The 25,651-nt window shown below is 39.7% G+C and overlaps 1 protein-coding gene across 1 annotated transcript in view; it reads left to right on the forward strand.

Moving 5' to 3' along the window:
- Positions 1-10: 10 nt before the first annotated feature.
- LOC121673492 (TBC1 domain family member 5-like) overlaps positions 11-25,651 on the forward strand; it is a 31,155-nt gene continuing 5,514 nt past the window's right edge. The window contains exons 1-4 of the mRNA XM_042046827.1: positions 11-2,256; positions 6,358-6,457; positions 20,442-20,521; positions 21,275-21,451. Coding sequence (XP_041902761.1) covers positions 2,203-2,256; positions 6,358-6,457; positions 20,442-20,521; positions 21,275-21,451 — 411 coding nt within the window. The 5' untranslated portion in view covers positions 11-2,202. The remainder of the gene's footprint in view (positions 2,257-6,357; positions 6,458-20,441; positions 20,522-21,274; positions 21,452-25,651) is intronic.

Raw genomic sequence — 25,651 nt, forward strand, 5'->3', positions numbered from 1 at the left:
ATGGCAAAAGAAAAAAAGGAAATGTAACAATGTAAGCAAAGTTCTCTGTGTGGATAAGAAGAAAGACAAATATGAGAAACAAAAATGTAAGTCAAGTTTTTGCAGATTCAGTCTTGCCCAAACCAGGAAAATAGTTAGAGATGTGTATATGAAGGCATTCAAATAGAATCTTGCTTTGACCGGGCACATAAATCCCAGCCTGCTTTATATTGTTAGTGAAATGTAAATCAATGTAGCATCACAAATAAACGACTTCCTTTTCATTCTCCTGTTCAGTTCTAGATGTTAATGGTTATCTGTAAGTCTCTACATCATCCACAGTGTTGAAGGTGTGTAATAGTTTTTTTTAAACCCTGGGACTGAATTTTCAGAAAGTATTAAGTTGTTTTTCTGCAAGATTGCATATGTAATTTTGCAGATCTTGGTCTCCCTTATCTGATGCAGTGATTCCTTAGTTTGATTTGCTGCTTGATTTGCTTCTCTTCCTCATAATGCAGGTCCCAATATTAGAAAATATTGAGCTTTATAGAACATGTTGATTGGTAAATTGACACTGATTTTGTATTTTGGTTGAATGAGTTGGAATAGTTGTTCGTGTGTTTCTGGTGCTGTGCATGTCAGATCAGCTGAAAGGGCAGTTTCAGCTGAAAGGTTGGTCCAGGCCATACTGGATTTCTCCTGACTTACATTTGGCATGTTTGAAGAATTTATAAGTCTCTGTTCATGCATAAGAGACCAAATCAACACTGCTATGGGTACATAAAATAAGAATGATATCCAGGCTGCTCATTTTGTTAACACAATGAAAAGTTTGCGCTTAGAGAAAAGTGCAGTGTATACTGCACTGAGAGCATCTGCACTATGCTGGCTATCAATCAGTTGTTTCATCTAATACTGCTAAAAAATTTGATGTTAAAATACTGAAAAAAATATACTTTTTCCTGAGGGGCTTTGTGATTTGGCTGCTTACATGTACAGAGCAATCTTAGAAAGGTACTGTGAAAAGATTAGTCTTAGAACTGTACAAAAGAGACTTCTGCTTAAGTTGCTACTTGGAATAAGACAATCACTAGCATCGGCTCAGGTCAGTGACTTTGAATAGAAACTACCTCTTCTGTAAGTAACCTCTTCCAGTCCTGCACTGCTCTTCTAATGAAGAATATTTTCCTAATGACCAATTTGAATCTTCCAAGGTTCAAATGTTTTGACCCAGTTTTGGGCCATAGTGCCTTTCATAACATCTGTAAAGAGTTTGATTACATAATCTTTGTCACTTCGTGTAGTTGCAGGCTCCCAGTAGATTCCCCTTGAGCTCCTCTCACCAAAATAAACAAGCACTGCTCCTTCAGCCTCTCCTCCAGACCTGGAGCCTTCATAGCAGCCCTACCCTGGGCCCTCTCCAGTTTCTCATTTTCCTTAAACTGCAGGCCCAAAGCGTTGTTAAATGCGAGGACTCACAAGCACTGAGTAGAGAGGGGTGTAATGACTTTCCTGGATCTGCTGACCACATTGCTCATAATGTAGCCCAGCGCAACTGTTTACATTAGTCTTGAGAAGAGAACTTTATAATAAACAGCTCAACAGCCACTATAGCTTCTATATCCTTTTCAGCAGATCTGAAACAAAAGGTTCTGTCCCTGTCTGCACTGGTGCGTTGGGATTTTTCTTCTCAGGTGCAGAATTTTGCACTTATGGAAATTTCTAAAACAGAAACCTCGAAAAGGCTTCTCTTGCCTAGGCTTCATGTGTCACATGGTGTTTGTGAGTTGAAGTTCCACCAGTCAGCACAGCAGCCACACCTCCCAATTTTGAATCATCTGAAAATCTACTCAGTGTACATTCTGTCTCCTTATCCAGCCTGTTGATGAAGATACTGAGCAGTGTCTTCATAGCAGTCTGTTTGTTACTGTGCTCATTTCCAAACATCGAGCTATTGACTCTGTTCTTTAAGCTTGGGATTCTGAACGATCCAGCCTGCCTACAGTCCTTTCATTCAGCCCGTGCTTCATCATATTATAAGTGACAGTGCTTTTGAAAATACGTGTCAAAAGCATAACTAAAGCAAAAATCCATTGCATTCACTTCCTTCCCTTCATCTGCATGGCCAGTTATTTCATCATAGTGGGCAACCAGGTTGGTCAAGCATGATTTGCTCTTGGTAAATCCTTGTTGACTTTTCTTGATTATTGTCTTGTCCTTTACATGTTGGAAATTGATTCCAAGAGGACATGCTCCACGATTTTTCCAAGGACTAAGGTGAGGCCAACCATTGTATAGTTCCTTAGATACTCCTCCTCACTCTTCTTTAGTATGTGTGTAAAATTAACCTTTCTGCAGTCATCAAGGATGTTCTGTAACAGCAGTGATTTTTCACAGGTGGTAGCCAGTGGTGTTGCAATCACCCTGTCGGTTTTTTCAGCAGCCAAAAGTATGTCCCATGTGGTCCCGTGTATTTGAATGCACACTGCTTCTTCAGGTGTTCACTAACTTATGTTCCTCCCCCCTCCATAGCCCTTTCTCTCCTTCTCAAACAGTATATGCAGGGGTCTGGGAACAGAGTTGGCCTAAAAAGTGAGATGCAAGTATGGATTCAAGTGCTGCAGCCTTTTCTGTGTCATCTGTCATTGTCTTATCTCCCTTAGTAAGCAACAGACCTACATTTTCCTTGAATCTCCTTTTGCTGCTCTGCGTACTTGTAAAATTCTTTCTTGTAACCCCTTAATGTCCCCCATTAATTTTTGCTCCAGATGGGTTTTGTCCTTCCTAGTCTTGTTCGTGTGCCCAAACAATGATTGTATGCCTCTCCTTTGTTTCCTGTCATTGTTTCCACACAGGTGCTCTCCATTTCCACCATTTCCACCTCCATATGTGCTTTTCCCATTTTAGTTCATTAAGAAGCTCCTTACTCAGCCAAGTGGATCTTCTGCCTACCTTGTCTGTATGTACTGATTCCTCCTGTATTTCTGGGTTAGGTCCCTGTTCTGTGGCAAAGTCCTCCCCCCCTAGGTTAGCAAGTCTGTTCACAAAGATTTCTTCCCCGTCTTTGCCAAGCAGACGTGTTCTCTAAGTTGTCTCTCCTCATCAAAATGGGTGCCACAAGTAAAATAGTTGAAGCCCAGCTAATACCACCAAGTATCTAACCATATGTGGTCTCCTCGTGCACCTGCTGCTCTCCAGGCTTTTCCCTTTTGCCATAGGATTGAAGAGAAACACTACCAGGGTTCCTGTCCCCTTCACCCTTGCTCAAGAGCCCTAAAATCGCTTTTCAACTAAAATGGTTTCACATGACCCTGTCTCTGGTGTACGCATGAATAAGCAGGAAAAAAGTCAGAACATTAGGTGACCCCAAACAGTCTTTTGCAACACCATAAACTAAGGCTCCATACAAGCAAGAAACCTCCCTAGTTGACAAGTCAGGCTGGAAGAGTCACCAGCCACAGTGGTGGTGGTGATTTTCCCTTAGTGGTGCTTTGATACAATGTCCAACCTAAATTCTTCCTCTGAGGGAAGTTGTTCTTCCCCTCTGCTGCCTGGGCCCTGCACCAATGGGCAATCCTTCTGCTGCCAGAAGTCACAAGATTACTGTTCCCTCCCTCTGAGAAGTGCATGTCTTCTTCCCACTGTCTTTTTGCCTCAGTTGCACTTTTCCTGTCTATTGCATGAAGTTTTTTGCCTGGAAAGATCTTGTCTATCACTTGTCAGTCACCCCAATGCAATAAAACACACCTGCCTCTTCTTACAACTCCTCACCTGCTGCTGGGGAACTAAAACAGAGCAAACCCCCCCGCAGGAAGGTCACTCTCAAGAGTCTGCACAGAGGTTGTCACAGCACTGCTGGTGACAGCAGAGGCAGGGGTTATGCCCTGTATCAAGTCATCACCGTTTGGGTGTTGTCTAATTGTGCAAAAAGCCCTGGGTCTCTTGTGTGCCAAGTGCCAAGTTAACTGTCTTGCCTCTTTGCACATCCCACTGCCAGCACTCCTTGGTGCCCTTCCCACGGGTGCCAGGTAAGGCAGGGACTCACTGGGAGTTCATTCAGCCTTGTGCAAGATTTCCCACTTGGAAAGGAGACCTCTTGCACTGTCTGTGATTCCCTGACCACAGCTCCCTCTTTTGTGCCTGCTGGGTCTGCTGAACACTGCTGCTCCCCACGCTGGATTCCAGTGAGTGGAAAGAATGGGGGATGTATTTTAATCATCACTGCTCTCACTTGCCAAAAGAAGAGGTACTGTTGTATAATTGAAAAGGTCGGTTTCAGACTCTGTTTGAGTGGACTCAGCTGTCCAAAAGCATTTTAAGATCAATTTGCTGTGGTTCTCACCTATGAGTAAGAAAAAAAATAGTCTGGGAGAGCTGGAAATATTTGTTACAATAAGTTAAATTTTCATATTCACATGTAGGAGATAAACTGAGGTTCAATTACTGGCTAATGATTTTAGAATTTGATTGTGTTATTTTATAGTAGAATACTCAAATATTGTCACATTTCCCTATCTTACAGCTGCGCTTGTAGTGCCAGTGGCAGTTTAAAATTTATGGTAGATTATTTCTTGCAGTCAATAGTTGTTTGTACTAGAAAAAGGTCCTCTGCAGGAACATCACTTGAATAGAAATGTCAATGCAGATATGCTTGTATAGGCTGTGACAGAACTCCAGACTTTGAATGAAGTCACCTACCAACTCTAAATTGGCAAATAAAATCAATCCCTTTGAGGTCTAAGTGGTCAAAGTATAAGGAGAAAAATGTGAGAGTATGTAACATAAAAAAATAGCAAGGAAAAATGTTTCATATCTATTAAGGGAAAAGCATGTAGGCAAAAAGTGATACTGCTATATCTTGCAAGTGCTACAGTTACGTTGCTTTTTATTCATCAATTGCTTTTGGATATATGATAAATTAGTGTGAAGTTTCCTTTACTTGTCTCTGACTTGGTTTCTGATGGAGATTAAGATCACGTGTACCTTTAAATCAAGACTGATTCATTCTGTTTATTCTTGCTGATCAGTTTTGGCTTTTTTTCATTTGAGAAGTAATTCACACTCTAATGCTCAGTGATGTCCGTCAAACAAGACTGTGATAGAACTTCAAAGCTCCTAAGAAAAGGCTAAAAAGTTACTTTGGCTTTCTCTGAGTATCTTCAATTCAATTGCATACTTAAACAAAAACTTGCTTAATACTGTTTGTGACTTAGTTTTGAAGGAATTTTTCCAAAGGAATGGTGACCTTTCTCTGCAGTATGTTCTTCAAAGTCAAGACTGGATGGATTTGTAAACCAGCAAACAAAGGCATTCAAAGAGGAATTCTTAGCTGAGGTAGTTCCCATTGCTTAGGCAGGGCATGTACCTGGATACTAATGCTTCTCCTGGGCCTTAAAATCAATTTTACTTTAATTCCTATTTTAAACTACACTTGATACATATTTTTGTCGGGGTCCCTTCCCCCCTGCCATGTGGTCCTGGGAGAGGGGCCCTGGGGGGGAGACACAGGGTTTCCCTGGCCCTGGTCAGCCTCGTTCCCCATTGGTTGTTTTGTGTTCCCCTGCGTGGGCAAGGACCCTCGGGTCCCAGGATTGAGCAGTTCCTTGGCAGAGCTCCGGCCATGCAGCTGGGGAAATAAACATCTCTGAAACATCTAGCAAGAATTAGTCCATATGTATCTCTTTTCCATGGCCCTCCTTGTTTGATACGCGTGTTACAGTATCCACACTGTAACATATTTTTAAAACATACCTTGTTAATTTAGAGTAATCGCTTTGTAGTATGTGTGTTAAAAATAGTTTTCACCTAAATATTATTTAAGATGGTGTCTGAAAATGAAGTTGGCTGTGCATAGAAGTGTAGGGATTAAATACAGATAGAGGATGATGTGTTACAAAAATAAGTGTGCCAAAATATATGGCAGTAATGCATCTTGAGATGTAGTACTAGGTCTCATGAAATATATGTCTTGAAATTAAAAAAAAAAAAAAAAAGGTTTCAAATGAATAACTGAGGAAATTACTCTGGCAGAAATTAGAATTTTTCTCATTTGTTGAGTTTGTTCAGTCATTACTGTGGTACTGTGTTTGCACAAGCAAAACCAGGTAGCTAGTCTATAAAAGAATTCTGAATCATTAACCTTTCTGAGGTCAATATAGACAGATTTTTATTTAACTCTTTTAAAGGAAAAAGCGTAGTACTAATAAACACTGAACTATTAAAACCAAACCCTATTTCCATGAAATGACAGAATTTTCCAAGAACAAAGGAATAGAAAAAGTTAAAAGAGGTCTAAGCATGTCAAGGTTTAACTTACTACTTTTACTCTGCATGATAGAAATTTTGGGGGTTTTAATGCTAATAATCTCTTAATTGTAGGAGGAGGAATTAGAGGCCCAGATTTCATTCCTACAAGGACAGCTAAATGATTTGGAAGCCATGTGCAAATACTGTGCAAAGATGATGAACACGCATCTTGGTAAGTGCAGTACCTTGTATTAACCTGTAAGTCTTTGCAAAGGCTCTTTCAATGCTTGTATTAGAACTAAAACAATATTTATGTAGTACAGTGCATATTATATTATAAGCCATGATGAAGATTGAATTGATGTCCTCAGTTGTTCTATTGGATGCTGCCAGCCACTGTATCTTTATTCTGTCGTACTTTTAAACTTGGGAGTAGGATAGCCGCTGATGATACTAAAAAGAAGCATTTTAGCACAGATGCCTTTAATTTCTTGTATTGTAAGAGACTTGCTGGAGCTCAAACCATGTGAACTTACTGTTTTGGAGTCCATTTGCAGTTCAACAGTCCCACAGTAATACTTGATGTGTGCAGCAATAGCTGTATAAGATTCATATACTTCCATTAAATGTAACATCTTCATAATCTATGATCACCTTCAATATGTTAAAATGTGTTACTATAGGCTGGCTAGTTTTTAGTATTTGTCTCAGACCAGAAGGAATATAGTAAGATAAAAGTCAGTATATAGGGAATAGAATCAGCAAATACTCCAGTCTAAAATTCTGCTTACATATTGCCAAGACAAATCAGAGAAGGTAAACAAAAAGCTTCACTCAGATCAAGTGTAAATATGTTTAACCAGGTTTTGATAAAAGTGGTATTTTTAAACTGTGTTGAACTGAACTCTAAACATTAGTATATTTAGTTATGTGAAAAAGCCCCATTGATGGGAAATCAGGGCAAAACTGCAATAATTTTAAGATTTATTTATGGTCTGCAATATCTGAGCAAAACAAATTAAAGCTGAATATTTCAGTGGGTAGAACTAAGCATGTGATATCTAAGTTTGCCAGGTCAGAAGGTTCAGATGCAAAAGCCATATTGTATTTTTATTTTCTTTTATGTGGGTGTTTTGCTAGCCACTGTTACAAGCCTAGGAAAAGCTATAAATATTGTATTGCTTGAAAGTTGGGAATCACAGCCTTGAAAAGCCAAGTCTAAACCTCTAACCCCAAAAGCTTTAGTCTGATGTATTGTGTTGCTTTTGTGAAGGCGCATGACTGATGATGAGATTAGAAACAAGCAAGGGGATAAATTATTAGCTACTGAAATGATGGGGAAAAGATTGCTGTGTCAAGAAGAAAAGCTGAAGTTTCTTTCCTCTGGGAAAGAAGATGAGGACTGTTTAGTAAGGGTATCAGTTCCAAGCATAAATATTTCACCAACTATAGCTGCACCAGAGATCAGAATAAACCCAAAGCTCCTTGAAGCAGTCTGCCTTTCAGCACTGGATTCATGAACTGAAAGCATAAGATCTGTGATCATATCCAGGTGTTAAATTCTTTTTCCCTAATATATTGGAAACAAAAACATGGAGGGCCAGTAGTCTCCCAGGAGCATTGTGGAGTGGTTTGTTACCCTCACAGGACAGGGAAAGCCATCCATTAGACAGCTTTGGCTGCGGGCTGTGCTGGGTGCATTGGGGCACCCCTGCAAAGCTCTCAGAGCCTGCCAGCCTAGTCTCTTCCATGTCTACTCCCTGTACTTCTTCGCAATATTACTGCATTTCTTGTCACCATCATGGACTATTAACTTTGTAAATTCGTCTTACACTAATGTGTTTATATCCTATAGAGATTAACAGTTAGGAATGATAAACAGAGCACAAGAGAGACAGAGACACCACCAACCTTCACAGCCTCTGCACTTGTAGCAAACTGATGAGTTTAGGTATCCCCAAATCAGGCGGCAGATGATCCACATGAAGGCAGGAAAAAAACCCACCAGGATTCTTGCTGATGTGCAAAATCCCATCTGACCTGAAATCTGTCCATCCATGTAGCACATGCCAGCAGGCTGTGCAAGAAAATGGATTCTCTGCAGCACCACAGAGCACCCCCAGAGGGTTATCTCCAGTGTCCATACACTACTCAGGGCTTCAGAGAAGGGCAGCAAAATAAAACTCAAGGGCATATCTGGTCATTTCTGAAGGGAAAAGTTAGCAGGGGCTGCTACAGCACCTGATCTGATTCTCCCCCAGGTATCTGTTTACCCATAAAAATTGCTTTGTTTCAGAAACTGCAGAGCAGATGAGTTATATCACTCCTCTTGTAAACTGCCAGAACACTTAACTTCAAGGATATTACTTCTTCCTCTGTGGCTGAATTTTTCTGACTTCATCACCCAGCTTTTGGTTCATGTAGCATTTTTAATAGCAAAGTTGAAAATCCTCATTTAACTTACCTACATGCAGTGATAATCTCTCAACACTGTGTTTGCTAAGTAGAACACTATGTTTCATTTTATGTGCATTACTTTTTAGACCTGATCACTTTTGTGGTCTTCCTTTGAATTCTTCAGGATTTTCATAGGTCTTTTCCAGTGGGTTAATCATATCAGGATGTGCTGTTCCAGCACTGGGCTCAGCAAAGTGGTTACTTAGCACAGGGAAGGTCATCTTTCTACTCTCATGTGGCATTGCTCTTTTTAAATATTTTTAATGCAGCATCACATAGTGCTCTTTGATACAGTGATAGTTTGAAGTGATAATATGTTATGACCTTTAAAATTTGGTGAATCACAGCTTTCTAAACAGAGGCATTTATCCTGTGGGTAAAATCAGGAAATGTTTATTTCCGCATGTGTTCCTTGCATTTGACAATATTAAAATTCACTTCTTGCTGTTTGGCTTTTTAGATGAATAATTCAGGTAACTCTGTGATGTTCTCTGTTTTCTTCTACTCTTCTAAGTGCAGACATAACTATCATACATTTAATAGTTGTCTAAATTGTTGATAAAAACATGCAGGAATATAAGAGTTGAGGCACCTTACAGAACTAATTCTTTCAGCAAACAGCCAACATTTTTATGAATTATGAATATGTCAGTCAAGCAGTCAGGCCTGCCTTTTAAATTTGATAAAATTTAAGCTGCTTATTCTTAAAAACCTCCCTTTTTTTTAGACTGATGTTGTAAACCTTTCTTTTCAGACATTATTACTCAACGAATATTCTTTTTCCTGTATGATGCATTGCATTTGCAGGTCACTTTATAGCAAAACAATATTAATTTAGGCTTATAAAAATGCATATCCAGTGATCATTTGCCACAAAATTATCACAATGTCAAACAATTACAGAATATTCTGCTTGTGGTTTATAGTGAGACAGTTGAGGATTTTTTGGCTGTCTTTTCTCAAGGTTCTTTCCCTTACAAGGAGGATCCAGATGACAGTCAGGTGCAGTTACTTCATGACAGAGATGATGTGTTGTAGCTGACAAATTATCAAAATAACCATGAAATTATCTATCTGTTTTGAATATGAGGGATAGAATGGCAGTTTTTATATTGTTCATATATTCAGAGATGCTTTCATTAAATGTTTATCTCCTTCTGTAAATAAACCCCACAGTCTACAACATGGCAACGACATAATTAACTGCTTGTAATATCAAGGCATGTTACCATGGGAATGAATGATGATTCTGAAATATTGCTACTTAGTGCTATGGGTAGAAATTAGAAATAGGGTTTCATTATTGAAATGGAGAAAAGTCATTCTCTGATCTTTGTCTCCGTCTTAGGGCTGTGTATTAGAAAGAGCTTTATTTTCTTCCCTCTCTCCCTTAACCACTGGAGTACTGCTAAGGGGAAATTCCTTTTAATGCCTTCAAGGACAAATGTTGAAATTTAGATATGTAAAATGGAAATACAGGGAAGCAGGTTTTACTGCTATTCCCACCTGTTTTCACAAGCTTGTCATAGCTTTCAAAAAAAGAAAAAAATTCTGTGTTCAGTTTTTCCATTACTGCAATGAAGATACATCCAAACTTGTAAACCTGTCATGTGGCTTTGTTCACAAAATAAATGCAGAATATTACTCAGCTAATAGTGAAAAAGTATAGTTGCCATAGCTATCACTGCTCCAGCATCATCACAAATACATTTTCCTGATGTTACTTTCTCACAAACACTGGCCTTTTTCAGGAAATAATATGTGTCACTGGTGATTTCAGAAATATGGTCATGTTCTTTAGCATTTTTCTTTTGGGAGATACTCTACTGTTAGTGCATGTAAATTCCTCAAGGCTCAATGATTCAGAAAGCCATAATACACCATTTAAGTATTACAATATTATTATCTGTCATAATGTTACTTCTTTTTTGAAGAATTTTGATTGTTTCCTCCTTTCTTTCACTATATGAAAATAAAAGCATCAAGCTAGCAAGTGCATTCAGAGAAAGATTTCTCCTGGTAACTGGTAAATGTGACATCTGTCTGATGTCTTATAATAGATCATGAAAAATTTGTCTTGCACACAAACAGCACTCAGAGTCTTATAGTATCTCCTGGAAGATTCCTCTCTTGTCCTTCACTTTGGACATGGGACTGAGTTTGAGGTGTTGGTTCAACACGATGTCAGTCTGGAGGGTCTCAAAGAGCAAAGCTTTGTTACGTCCCAGGCTCAAGCCAACCAAGCAGTGTTAAATGGCAGTTCAGGTGACACCAGCTAATGACACTGTCGTCTGACACCATCTGCTATTCCAGTATCTTTAGGGTTTGAACCATGTCTGCACTAGGCCACAATTAAAGTGCAGATTCTTAACAAAAAGTAAATTAAAGCCCTGGAGAAGTATCAGCCCTCCATAGGCAAGTACCAATATGAGAGATTGTGGAGGTTCTTTATTAACTTGCCTGTTTTTTTCCAAAGCAAAAAGTGCTCAATTTCAAAGTGTTGTCTCTTTATATGGGACAGGAACCAATCCATCACTGTTATCTGAGACAGAAGAACCTACCATTTTTTTCCAACAGAGACATAGTTCCAGACCTCCAAGTGTGGGAAAGTTTACCAAATAATTACACATGTAGCACAGGAAGTCCTTTTCATGAGGGGCAATTTAAAGGAACATTGGTTCAGTATTAACTTGCATATGGAGATCTTTATATAGAAACTATTTTTTTTTTGATGGGCAATTTATCAGATTATAAAAGTAGAGAAACTAAGGTCATTCCACACTTGCTTTTGCTTAAGGGCAGCACTATAAGCAGAAGGTTGCTTCCCCAGCTAGCTGAGATTCAGAAGCAATTTAGCTGCTTTCTTGCTGCATAGAGCCTCAGCTAATAAGCCCTGAGGATTCATACCAGCTCTGCAAAGGGTTAGCTCACAGGGTTCTGCACAAAACCCTAGAAATATGTGCAAAGGTACCCAATTATACAGAGGAAACATAAGTCTGCCTGGTTTTATTAACTCCACCTTCATACTGTTACTGCTTAACTTGAACCAGCTGCCAGAGGGAGATTCAGGTGAGTCTCAGAAATATGTTGTTCAATATCCAGGTTTTTAAATCACTTCTTGTCTTGGAGGTAACATCACAAAGACCTCTTAGCTCTGACCCACATCTAATAAGTTCATGCTTAAGCATCATGGCTTCACTAAGCCAAAGCCAACAAATCCTTCTCTGAGCTACCCATACAGGGCTGTTGGCTTTTCCTTATGGTGCATTTTCCAATTTCACTCCTGCTATCTGTAATACGTCGCTATGTCCTTCACCAGTATTCCAGTACATCTCTGCCCCTCCATCGAGGATTGTGGAAGGGATGTGGAGAAGTGAAGTTTTCATCTCCCATTCTTCTAAACACCACCAGCTTCCTGCCATTGGAATGGCATATCAGCTCTCAGCTTTCATAGGTAGCCTGTAAAAACTGTATGTATTTACAAAATGCCCAGAAGTTATGGCATCATGGTAACAAAAAAAATGAGAGCCAATCTTTTGAGAGTTCTTTGGATGGGACCACAGGACATGTCCGTGCCACAAACATCAAGCAGTGTTGGCACTTTGTAAGATCCACTAGCACTTCCTGACATCTCCCAGACAAATATTATTTGGAAGACTTATTAAAAATGTTTCAAAGCCACCTTCTCACTGTGATTATTGCAAGCACCATGAGCAAGGAAGAAAAAATATAAAAACAAAGAAATAAAAACTTGAAGGATATAGTTGCTAGTATAATTTTAGTTGTGTGAAATTAAAGGTTTAATTAGACTGATTTCATTCCTCTTTTAACAGTCAGTGCAGTTGTTATAAGGATGCATTGTATTATAAGGATAATTTACAGTGGGGAAAGGAGAGGAGAAAGTTGATTTAATGCTCAATATTTAGGGACTGACATACTGACCTATATAGGTCTGGACACAGTGCTTGTTAAATGTATGCAAGGTAGTACTGAATTCTTGTTTTATGAGTCATGTGATGAGATGAAAGGTTATGACATTTTTGTAAGGATAAAAGGAAATGGAAATTATTTTTCTGCCCTGTGCTGAAATGAAATACTTCAGCATTTGTTGAGGAAGTAAATGCATTAAATGAGTTCGCTTATGCTTGGGACATAAATAAAATAATCCGTGGTTTATAAATCCAGTGCGATTAGAAATGCTATCAGTAAAAAAGGCCACATCAAACACAGGCCCATGAGTCTAAGGGAATTGCTGTATTTGGTTAGGAATAATGATGTAAGATAACCTGTAAAAACAGCCTATAAAGAAAGGACATTAGCAAATTTATTAAATTAAATGTAGGAATGTTTACTGGGAAACAAATATTTGTTGTATAGCATAAGTCTATACAACAAATATTTGTTGTGTACTAAGTATACAGACTTACTTTCAGACTGTCACTTCTGGTCATTTTACAGATATATATATATATATATATATATATATATATATGAAGAATAAAAGTGTAATTCTTCATGCCCCATGAATTTTAACCACCTTTTTGTCTCTTAAGGGTAGCTCTTAAGGTCAAAAACAACTGGTTCAACTCAGAGCCTACTTTGTTTCTAAAACAGCCGTGCCTGTCCTGAAAGTCCAGCTGTGGTAGGCACCCACAGATGCTTTCATCCCAGTAGTCTGAGTGAAAAGGAGATTAAAATAATGAAGCTTACACAGCTCCTCATTACCTGATGAACAGCTTTCCTTGCAACTTTCAGTGAATTCCCATTGCTTTCTTCCTGCTGCTCGGTGAGCGTCTCCCTCATACTAAAGTACACTGACAATCCATCTTTTCCTTTCCAGCATCTCTTAGGCAGTGGTTTCTCTTCCAGTTCCAGCTTTAAGAGAATAAAACCTTAGCAGAAGCTAAATTGTTGTATGACTAAATTGTTCGTTTCCCCATTCTTTCCATAAATATACAGATGTAAGGTATATGTTAAGCATAATCTGCTTACCATGTGTAAATTAGAGTTCACAGCTAAGAGTTGATCGTGTCTTTGGGCAAGGGATGGACAAAATGGCTTCATGACCCTACCAATCTCCTTCTTTGTACATCTGCAATTCTGTGCCTTGCTATGAGCTGATGATTGGTAACTTTTTACTACATATTTCTCTGATGTCATGAACATTACCACACTTTAAATATTGATAGTGTTGTTGCTCCATACAACACATGAATCAGAAGTATACATACATCACTCATATTCAACACTGTATAAATACGTCATTTATATTCAAAGAAATGTTTTAAAGAATACTGTGTTTCACAGATAATTTCGTACTTTGGGTTTTTAGGATCTTTGAGTTCTTTAAGACTCAAATGTTGCTATGTGATGCTTTTAATATAATGTGTAATTGTTCCTATAAATGTTGATGTTCACAGTGAGATAGGTAAATGAAAGTTAGGCTACTTAGCAGTGTTGCCTTCATCAACGCATAAATCATAAACACTATTGTTTTAGAAGGGAATTTAACTCCTGTCATTCACATTTTTAACGCTGGACAGAATGCAGTAGTTGGAAACATCCTGAGCTGCATTATTAAACAGCAATATCACTATGTCATACAGCATAGTTTTTCTAGAAAGGCCACAAAGCAGTGTTGAGGTCTAGAGTTCATTTTCCTGCTCAGTCAGACCTAGTACAGGTAGGAAAGCAGTATTTGTTGTGAAAAGAGAGAAAGACTGATTATCAGAAGCTAAAGTCCCAGTCTGTCCTTCCAGCCCCCTAATGTTCTTGAAAGGGCAGTCTTGCTATCACTGGTATATTGTGCAGGGAATGTTGGAAACATTTTCTGTAAACCCTGATTTCATGAAGACAACCATACAAAAGTACTGGAGTATGAGTACAGAGAGTTGGCTGTGCCTTGACATGTATGGGAGCACTGGGAATTTTTGGCTTTCCTCTTTTGGAAAAATGAGGAGGTGTAGTAATACTTTTAGTTCTCTCCTTCCTCCTGCCTGTGGTGCAAGTGAGAAGGTACTTTTGCATTCTGAGTTTGAGCTCCCTTCTCAGTAGTGAAAAGCAAGGGTGAAAAAGTCAATTTAACGTGACTCTGGCACTGTTGCTTGTTCACACGTCATTGATCAGGAGCTAGTAGTAGAAAAGCAGCATTCCTAATAAAGCTTGCAGCTATTTTGAGCTGGCTCCTCTCATCAGGAGTCATCTTCCTGGAAAGGCCCCACAGAGACCAGCTTAAAATAGAAATCATTAGGAGAGAGATGCGCTGCACAAAGGCAGCAGTGCGGGAGAAAACAAAGAACCTCAGAGAACGAGGGCGTTAAAGTTATTCCTGTGTTCAGTTTTCACTGCATCCATCTGATTTTCTGTCAAGTCTTGGTTTGTGCCTTCATCTGGCAGGGTGTTTGTCTCCCACCTCCTCAGTGGAAGGGAAGAGGTGCAGATCTGTCTTCTGGATGAATGGGCATGAAGAGATGCCTGAGGGGACCTTGTCTACAGCAGACAAGTTTTCCCATTCATTTAGTGCAGCTCTGGGTGGGTTTCTTGCAAAATCTGTATTGAATGCGAGCAAAATTTTCAGCAAAAGTTACTTTATTTAATAAGCCTCTAAAATAATTATGCCAAGCCTAACAGCTTTTCCGCATTCAGAGAGAAAAACTTTGAATAGCCCCTTTCCCTGGCCTGGGAACTCAGCAGTGACTGCTCACACCATGATGCAGTATAGAGTATTTCAATCTTCAGAGAGCATAAGCTTTCTCTAATTTTCCTGCTAGAAGCTGCTGTGGATGTTTTCCCTCTTTCGTCGCTCTAGAGAGGGTGATAGCATGACTTCAGTTTAAAATTTAGCAATTAATTTAGGGGAAGGAAACAGAAATCTTGATTTTTTAAGAAATTACTTCTGCAGTGACTTTGCATGTAAAGTGATTCACAATTTGCTGTAACTGTAAGAACAAGAAATAAAAAAGATACTTCATCATAATTTTTAGTTGTTTCAGCTGTTGCTAACAAAATCACTACCTGCTACAGTATTTCTCCGTATTTTGTAGAAAAGAAGAACATGAATGCAATCATTTGCATGTTCCTGCTCTGTAGTTGTAGTTGGATTTAAAGTATATCAAGGCAGCTGTTCACGGTCTCACTCAGGAACTAATTATTGATTTACTGATCTAGTACCTATCAAATTTAAACGAGTCTGCTCATTTCAGAATAAGTACCCAAAATTAATTCTAGTCCATTACATAAAAGGCATCCTTTTAGTTCTGAATCTGGTTTGAGGGCATCCATCAAAATGGATGATGTTGCTGACTTCTGAAGAGAACAACTGGTTCTACAGCTCCGGTACTTCTGAGGCTTAGTCAGGATCAGTCAGGGTATGACAGTTCATTTTGTGATAGTCAGACATTTGTTAGCACTATTTTGAAACAAATCCAGAGTCTTGTAATGGCTGTCTGGTATCTTATACATCTCACAGCAGTGCTCTGATCACCAGGTGAGAAGATGCAAACTTCACTTATTATTTTCCTCTATTAAGAACTTCACTGAATAAAGAAATATTGTCTTTTTCTGCAGAAAACATTTGGCATCAGCTAAATGAAATCTTGAAAGAAAGGGAAAAAAAAAACAAACAAAGCAGTCAGGAATATTTGACCTTAACCTTAGTTTTCTATGTACCATAGGATTTTGATAACTTTTGAATAACAACAGCTATCCCAATAGATGGATATTTATGGCGTAGAATCAAACTGGACTCATTTTTGAATGATATAGAAATCACATAATTGGTTTGTTTGATTCATTGTATCAGTGGGGTTTTTTTAAAGGTAGGAAGGTGTTTTCACTTCCAAATTGACATCTGCAGGGGTTTTTAAAGATAGTTATTTTTTTATTAAAAGAAAAAAAATCTGTGAGGTACTGATACAGAGCAGCAGATGAGGAAAAAAAACCAGTATGTGGCCAATTCATTCATATACATGAATCACTTCTCTCAAAGTACAGTAACATCTCCTGTGAAGGAAGAATAATTAAATTATACATCTCAGCTTAAAGTAAAAGTCCTTCAGCTGAGCAATATCATATCACATATGCTTTCTAGTATTACAGCTGGTGATGGGGGTCCGAGGATGTGACCCAGGAAGAGGTGACCGGTGCGGGGAGATGGTCCCGAAAGGAATTGCCTTCCCGAGGCCCGGTGTCTTCCCTCAGCTGCTGGCAGGAGGGCCCTTGCAGAAGCTGTCAGCTCTTTAGTGATTGTCAGCTCGTGATTCCAGCTCAGCTCTGCAGGGCAGCCTCCAGGCCAGACCAGAGAGAGACGAGAGGTTCGTGTGGCTGGTTCCGCACAGAGGTAGCTTTATTGTTGGTCCCCTCCAGTGAAGGGGGGAGCCAGGGACGAGAACCCTCTCTGAGCCCCACAGGGGCCCGTTGAGCTTGCTTTTATAGGGATACAGGGGATCAGCAAGGGACCAATGGATTACAAAGGATCTGGGACAGACCAGTGGGTTACAGAATGATCTGCACAGTGTCTCCCAAAGGATTGTGGGTCTGCCTTTCCTCGCCGTGACCAGAGAAGTGGTTGCCTTTCCAGGGAGTCCTGCTGGGAGATTGGTCAATCTCCTTATCTCAGCAGACGTCCCTCCAGGGCAGTGGCTGGGCATACCTCACATCCTAGCACTCTTGAAATAGTATCTTTTAAAGTATTTCTAGTTGCAAGGGTATCTTTTGAGATACAGAAACGTAAAATAAGAAGCTTTTCTCTGCACATGAGAGCTTAGTTTCCCTCTTCATCTCAGCAACTGACTGCCCTATGAGGTCCCCCCAGCAGTGGGAAAAGGCTTGGATGAGAGTCCCACCCCAGGAGGATGCTGCGCCCTGGCATAGCTGTTCACAGGAGAGGAGCTCCGGGGCACATACCAAGTTTCTTGCCATCCCTCCTCTTCTTCCCACCTCTCCTTCTAGTCCACATGGATTTCAAAGGGTGGTCCCAGCAGAAGGATGTGATCAAGGAGGCACTCATGCAAAATCACATTGCCTGTATGCTTCTCTCATCTAAGGATTACTTTTTTAATTCTTCTCTACTCATTAGCCAGGCAAGAAGAATGAGCACTGGTAAATTTGGTTTCCATGTATTTGAAAGTTTAAAAACTTTTCACTCAAAAGGGATGAGGGCAGCAGATTAGAAAACGTATGCAGTTCAAGGACATATTTAAGAAAAGGATTCAGTGCCAATTCCACAAGGAATTCCACCTTCCTTCTGTTTCATTGCACTAGGGAAGGACAACCCAATTTATGCCTTTATGTTTCAGTTGCTGCTTACTGGCTGTATTTCCTCCCTTCTTGCTCCTAATGTCTTTTCCTCTAAAACTGCTATTAAAATCTGGCATTAATCTTGCTAAAGTAAATATGTGATTATACAAACATTTCTATTAATTTTTACTGCTGGGTAGCTATCATATTCCATTCATAAGTTTTTAGAAATTTCTCAGTGTACTGGCTCTTCAAACATGGTTATAGCTGGGTTTTGCAGTGATGATAGATTCTTTTCCACTTTTTTAAAACATTGACTTAAAAATCATCTCTAAAGAACAGTAACAATAGTGGAGTATTTCCACATCATATGGAATACCTTTCAGCTTTTGTTTTGCTCTTGTCCCAATTTTTTAGATTTCCTTCATTTAGTCTTCAGCATGTTGAAGGTTTGTTTTGAATTATTTTCTTGGTCCATCTGCTTAGTCTGTATGCATACCTTAGTTTTTTAATATATGGTTTAATTTATGTGGGGATCAAACACTATGGAATACTTTTCTTTCTAATGCTGAGAAATGGAAAAGACAGTTGAATTCAGTGATTCAGGCTGTGGTCAAGCATGGCTGTCCTGCCTATGAAGACTTTGGACTTCTGATGTTTCAAATTCTGAACTTTTAAAAGAAGGAAATCATGCATTCTTTGTTAAACAGTGGAAAAGAGAATGTAAGTTATTCTTTTATAAATAAATATTAATATATTTTACTTAGCAAGTTGAGAGACTAGACAATTTAGATGTAAAGTAAAAAAGCAAGTAAAATGTTGAATCCATTATGGGTTGTCTCAATTCAAGATGCTACATATTTGCGGAAAGATCTGCGGGTTTTTTATTTCCAGCTGTCATAATGCAGTGTCTTTCTCATGTAAAATTTCTGTTAGACATTGTTCAGTTGTACAACAATTTGAGAACTGTACATTGCTGCAGGACATTGCCTCTGTAGTATAGTAAATAACGTGGGCATAGATCTGCTTGTTCACGTAGGCTGCTTATGCAAAGCTGAGTACCTTCACTGATGTTCTTGACCTTGATCACATCACCTTGACTTCTGTCAGCTATTGCTTTTCATGGCTCTAGCCTCTTTCATTCCTTCTACGTTTCAGATTGCTTTTTAGTGGTTCATCTAGTACTTAGGCATGGATCCTTTCTCCGCTTTGCCCTTCCCATTCTTCCTTTATATTCATTACTGATTTCTGGCCCCAACTCAATTTCAAACTTGTGTTTATACACAGGTTTTAAATCTACCTCTCCACTTCTAATCTTTCTTCTTGTCCTGTCTCCCACATCTCATTATTTTGCTATTTATTCTGTAAACACAAAACTCATACCAAATTACTCAGTGCTTGTACTTGAAACTTCATATTGTGTCAGAGTTGGCAGTGTCATCATATTCATCAGTGTCAGGATGATCTGTTACAGCAGTTCTGGCTTTTCACTGATTTGAGGCCTGAACATGCAGGACATTTTTAAAAACAAACAAATGCAATGCAGGTGTGGATTAATGGTACAAAGCTCTAATTGTGAAGTACCTGGGATACAGATACTCATGAGCAGCAAAGCATTCTTCCCCAATGAGTGTCACTGGGGGATTTGGGCTCAGTCTGTGTATGTAAGACAGGGGGGACACAAAGGAGTATCCTGACATTTCCAGTTGACAGATACCATCTCATTCTGCCAATCTGTCACTAGTAATCTTTGCTGTTTTCTTAAAGAGGAGGAAAGTAGGAGTGAGGAAGCTAGAGAATGATCTGACATAGTTTAAAGAGTCTGCAGGCTTGTTGGAGTTGTAGTTTCTCTGGGCTGTGTTGGACTGTAGCGCTGCCTGGGGGTGTCTTCCTGCAAACACTCTATGCTGGGGTAGTGAAATACATCCTTGACAGACCACACTGTGTGGGTATGGAAGGCAAGAGTCTCCTTAAGTGTTGCTACTGCACTGCTCCTTCTGTCAAAATTTTGTTCAGCCCTGGGTCTTTTACCTAAAAAAAGAGATTGGAAAGGGAATGAAACTTTTTATAGTCCTTCTATAAAGAGTATTCTAGCATCTGCAGTGGCCATGGGACCAAAATGAAGATTGCTGTGTTTCTACCTAAACCTTTCTGTGAGATGCAGCAGATTTGTCTGTTTTTGAATGCTTTCCAAAGCATTTTCAAGTTCAAAACTGTACGTAACACAGAGGCTGGTGTGGTCTTCCAGGGGCCAGTAGTAGCCTGAGTCCCTTGGTACACAGGGGCAACAAGTCCTGCAGGAGCAGAGCATTGCTGGAGGCTTCCTGACAGCAGTGCCAGGCTCAGGCTGGCCTCACCTCTGCAGCTAATAAGGTTCTCAGTCTCTGGGTTTGGATATGGAATTGTGTTTGCAGCTCAAACAGAAGTCTGTTTTGAAAGCATCAGTCAGTGGTAAGTAACAGCACATTAGAGTTTATTTAGGATGTTTCTCTCTTTACCTTTCTTTTCTTTTGATGTTACAGGAAATATTCAGGAAGTCATTTTGCAAGAACGCTTGGAAAAAGAAGATGAAATTCTGGTTTCTTTGGCTGGTTTGAAGCAGGTATTACTATTGCTTAGCTTAACCTTCTTGTGCCCTTCAGAGCTATTAATCCTTTCTCTTGTTTTCTCCTATTTTATTCTTTTTGTATACTGCTGTTTTGTCCTCTTGTAGCTGTTTTATTAGTGCATCAAACCTTGTAGTGTACTTTATTTGTAACGATAAAACTCAGCTATGAAGAGTTCAAACGACTTGCACAGTATTTGCTCCTGTGGAAGTTTTGGAGGCCTCAAATCAAAACTGAAGAAGTGCAGCACCAAGTGCTGGACTTAAGCCATGCTATCATTTTTCTTAATGCAAAATGTACTTGCTAGACAAGAACTACACCTGTGTCCCCATTATTTCATTGTGACAACACTTGAGCGTCATTGAATTAAAGGAAAAATACTACATACATAAAATGAGAATGCTGCTGAGCATCTGTAGCTCTGATTATACTGCCCTCTGCTCCCTCAAAATACATTTTATGAGGAACAATGTGACATATGTTAAACCTATAATGAGGCAGGCAATAATCTTAACAGTTTTATTCTCTTTTGATTTCCTGGATAGTTGTTTTCCAGACTCTAATAAAACCACACTCCACTGTTATTTATATCTTTAACCAGTATAGGTATGACTATTGACTTGCTTCCTATCTTTTGAAAGCAAATAGTTTGGGGAAATGGTGTATTAAAGCAGTCTGCAGAGCTTTAGAAAATGTAGAATTCCTCCCAATTTTTAACTTACGTCTTTTCCCCTCCTATTCAACAATAGATCAAGGATATCCTGAAAGGTTCATTGCGTTTCAACCAGAGCCAGCTGGAAGCTGAAGAAAATGAGCAAATCACTATTGCTGATGATCATTACTGTTCCAATAATCAGAACAAGGGGGCAGGTGATGTTCTAAAGGGACCTGTCATGACAAAGCAACAGTTCATCTCAGGACAACAGGTAAAATAAAAACATCTCAAGCAGGCCATTGGTGGCCTTCCATATTTTGAAGACTTCCTCTAGCATGTCCAGACATTCCATGGGACACACCAGCATTCCTGGTCCATATGGAGAGTGGGTTAAAAGCATATCTCTAGCTACTGTCCTATTCCAATCAATTATTTTTATTGTAGCCTTACGCTCCGCACGCAGGTATTTAAGTCTAAGTGTTAGGCAGTGTTTGGGGGGAGTTCTTTCACACTGTTGAATCAAAGAATCACAGATTAATTTCCTACCAAAAAATGTAAAAACTGCAGGTAAATGTTCCCATACCAAATGTTCCCACATGATTATTCTCATTGTCCTTGTCCTCCAGGATCCCATTATGTAAGAGCTGATTAACTGCATTGCAGTGTATTCATGGCCAGTGCCAAAAAGGAAATAGCAAGGAGGTTGCTTTTACCTTCTACTTCATTGTATTGACTTTCTCCTTGAATCAGTAAACAGTGTTTTCACATACAAAGCATACATTCATAGGACAAGTTCATAGACAAAGGGCCCTCTTTGTCTAAGACTCAGTCCAACCCAAACGTGATCTTAAAAATAAGTACTTTTGTATCTGCTCATTTCTGTGTTGGAGTTCTGCTAAGTCTGCCACCCCACTGCTGATACTCACACTCATAAATCAGTGGCAGCACTATCACCTGAAAGTCTACCTGAGTCTGCAGTCAGTTTACTTTTGACAAGTTTACTTAGGAACCACAGGAAATACTTATTAATTTTCAAATAATGACACCAGGTCATTTTGTTTTCTTACACACGATCCCCCTGAGTTAGAACACTCTATGTTAAAAAACATATTTTAATTGCATTTCAGTATTAGAGGCAATACCAAGATTTATTTTTTTATATTCAGTAATGGCAAAGAGTAAAGCTTTGCTAGAAAGTTTTCATTGCTTGCTTAGGTGTTGTCATTACAATCACTACTTTCTGTCATAATAAAGCCATAGGTTAAACTGATACAGTATATTGGACTGTTCATATAACGGCCTCCTATTTTTGCCCTTGATCTCCTAGCATTTTATATGAAGTACCTTTTGTTTTCTCCCCAAAATGTTTTTTTGATGATTTTTCACTTCTAGAAACTAGAAGGTAGAATGCCATATACCATACTAGCAAGCTCTGTGTAGGTGTGTGGGTGGGTGGGTGTGTGTGCAGACCCTCCTGATGCTGGAGAAGCCCTTACTCAGAGGCTGATCTAAACTGTGGATCATGGAGGTGCTGGGACTCTTTGAGTGTTGAGGGTGGAGCTGATGAAACCTGGTCTGCACAGATTTCTCTCCAGTGGAAATTTTCAGTGTGTAGTCAGGGTAAATCCATCCAGCCCCAGGAACTGAGTGGCATCCATGGGTCCCACAATTTCAAGGCTGCTCATAAGTCCGCTATGAGCAATGTGAGTAGAGGTTGTACAAGCTGAGCTGCTGCAAGGCATTAATGAGGCATCTGCACTGCATGGTTTACATTTTGAGGTGCAGTACATTGATATGGATTAGCCTCCTCTCCTCTCATCTTCTGGAAATTCCAATTATGATAATGAGCAACAGCCCTTTTGACAGAAATAAAAAGATTAGTGTTAGAAATGGCAGTCCAGGAGGGCTGTTAGTATCCCTAGTTAGTTAATTAGGGATAGTTTGTCTGTCTAACTACCCCCTAGTTAGTCTGTGCTGTTTCCGAGCCCCTTGTCTTTAACCACCATGCCTAAAGTCAAACAAAAAGAGGAGAACTTTGGACCCCTTTTAATAAAACACAGGAAAATAAGACTGCGGAATAGTGGACTGTGATATTAGACTGTTAATTGATGGGGTCAGTTGTTGGCCCAAACCAGGCCATGACCCAGGCTTTTAGCTCTGCTGAAGAAAATGGGCTGCACTGGTGCCCTGGGTCATGCTGGGATTACTTACTGAGAGCTGCAGGGGGATTAAAAAACAACCACTTCTAAGCCATTTAATGCATTTCTTGCTAAATAAATTTCTACTATATTTGCATTTTCTGTTACCTTGGGTAATGCTTTTAATTTTATTTGGTGTTATTTGTACTGTAGAGATTGTTTTTTGCTGGAGTTACAGGGATATTTTCTAGGACAGCTGGACCAGTTACAGGTGTAGCTATTCTGTAATTGAGATTAAAATCTGGTCTTTTGTGCTTGGTTGTTATATAAGTATAAATTTTTTATCATATTCTCTTTTTTTTAAAGTGCTCTTCCTCTTTTTTGCCTCCAAAATCCCTTTCTGCAAAATGAGGATAAAGATATAGTCCTTCATTAGAAAGGAAAGCTGCAAAATTAAAAATGCAAAAAAATTAAGATTAAGGCTAAAAGAAATCAAGCATTTTTTGGAATGTTTGGCTTTGGTAGCAGCATGCAGTTGACAAACAGAAGGCTTCTGTTGCTAAATAATGAATGATAATTAACACATTATCTTGCCTTTATGTCTGTTCAGAGAAGGAGGCAAAATGAGCTGCTGTTCTTCTAAGCTTTCTTGAATTGTATCCTTGCAGTTAGTTTTAACTCATTCACAGTGTGAAGGCAAATGAAATAAGCCTGGTCCTAGTAGCTGATATTCATCAGGAAAAATTGTTTGGAGAAGCCATATGGCAATGGGCGTAAGGTTGTTAACTTTCAAAGCTACTGGAAGTATAATTCTGTCATTTTTCATTTATTCAGTAGTGGCAGCAGATGGGAGAAAACATGCTTCACGTCAGCATGAGTTTCCTGAAACAGAAACAGGCAAAAGAAGAAGGAAGGAGGTATTTTACCTCTGGAAATATCAGTTCCAAAATACCAGTGTATGCTAGGGACAGGCAAACATTTACAGGAAGCCCTTTTATAGCATTTTGCAGTCAATAGTTCTGCTTTGCTGCTTCTCTTTTACTTCAGTGAGCTAGAGGTCTCCTTGACCAAACCAAAAAGTATGGGTAGCATGAAAAGTAATGTTGGGAAGCTCAACAGTAACAACAAGAAATTGGGATGAGTAGTTTTCTTTCCTTTATTAAAGGGCAGGATGCTTTTTTAACTGCACTAGAACACATTACTGAAAGCAGAATTTAGGAAATTGGGGAGTGCCAGAGACAAAAATACTGATCTTGCTGGGCAAGTGTTTCACTAAGTGAGAGCAAGGTGGAGGTGTGAGGGCTGTGAGGGCTGAAATAAAGGATTCTTGATAGCTTGGAATAATAAAGTGTGTAATTTTGAAAAATGAGAGCTGAGAGCATTTGCATTCCCTGAGAGCTTTTAAATAGAAGTGTGGAAAGAGGCCAGGTGCATTATGTGGCAGTGGTTGTTTAGAGGAATGTGTCTTTCTGTTCTACAGGGTGAGGGGGTGGGAACAAAGTGCTGAAATTTTGACTATGGCATAAGAGCTCTCAAAAAAGTATCAATACAAGCTGGAGGATTAGGGGTTGAGAGCAGCCCTGACTAAGAAGGACTTGGGAATACTGATGGGTGAGAGGCTGGACACGTCCCAAATGTGCACTCAAGCCCAGGAATCCAACTGTGCCCTGGGCTGCATCCAAAGCAGCGTGGCCAGCAGATCAAGGGTGGCAATTCTGCCCCTCTGCTCCCCTCTCATGAGGCCCACCTGGAGCGCTGCATCCAGCTCTGGGCTCCCCAGCACACAAAGGACGTGGGCCTGTTGGATCAAGTCCAGAGCAATGTGGCAAAGATGATCAGAGGGCTGGAGCACCTCTCCTATGAAGACAGGCTGAGAGAGAGTTGGGGATTTTCAGCCTGGAGAAGAAAAGGCTCCAGGGAGACCTAATTGTGGCCGTTCAGTACTGAAAGGGGGCTTAAAAGAGAGATGGAGACAAATTTCTTAGCAGGACCTGTTGCAAAAGGACAGGGGGCAATGGTTTTGAACTAAAAGAGGGTTGATTTAGACTAGATATAAGGAAGAAATTTTATGATGAGGATGGTGTGAGACACTGGAACAGGTTTCCCAGAGAGGTGGCGGATGCCCCATCCCTGGAAACATTGATGGTCAGGTTGTACAGGGCTCTCAGCGACCTGGTCCAGTTGAAGATGTCCGTGTGCCTCACTGTGGGAGTTGGACTATGCGACCTTTAAAGGTCCTTCCAACCCGAGCTGTTCTGTGATTCTGTGTTGATGGAGCAGAGCCGCGGTTGTGTGCTGCCTGTGTCCTCAGCCCCCTGGAGATGGCAGCTGAC

This window comes from Corvus kubaryi, unplaced genomic scaffold (genome assembly GCF_017639235.1).
Source record: "Corvus kubaryi isolate FWS band 111438036 unplaced genomic scaffold, C.kubaryi_AGA036_p1.0 65460, whole genome shotgun sequence".
Lineage (NCBI taxonomy): Eukaryota > Metazoa > Chordata > Aves > Passeriformes > Corvidae > Corvus > Corvus kubaryi.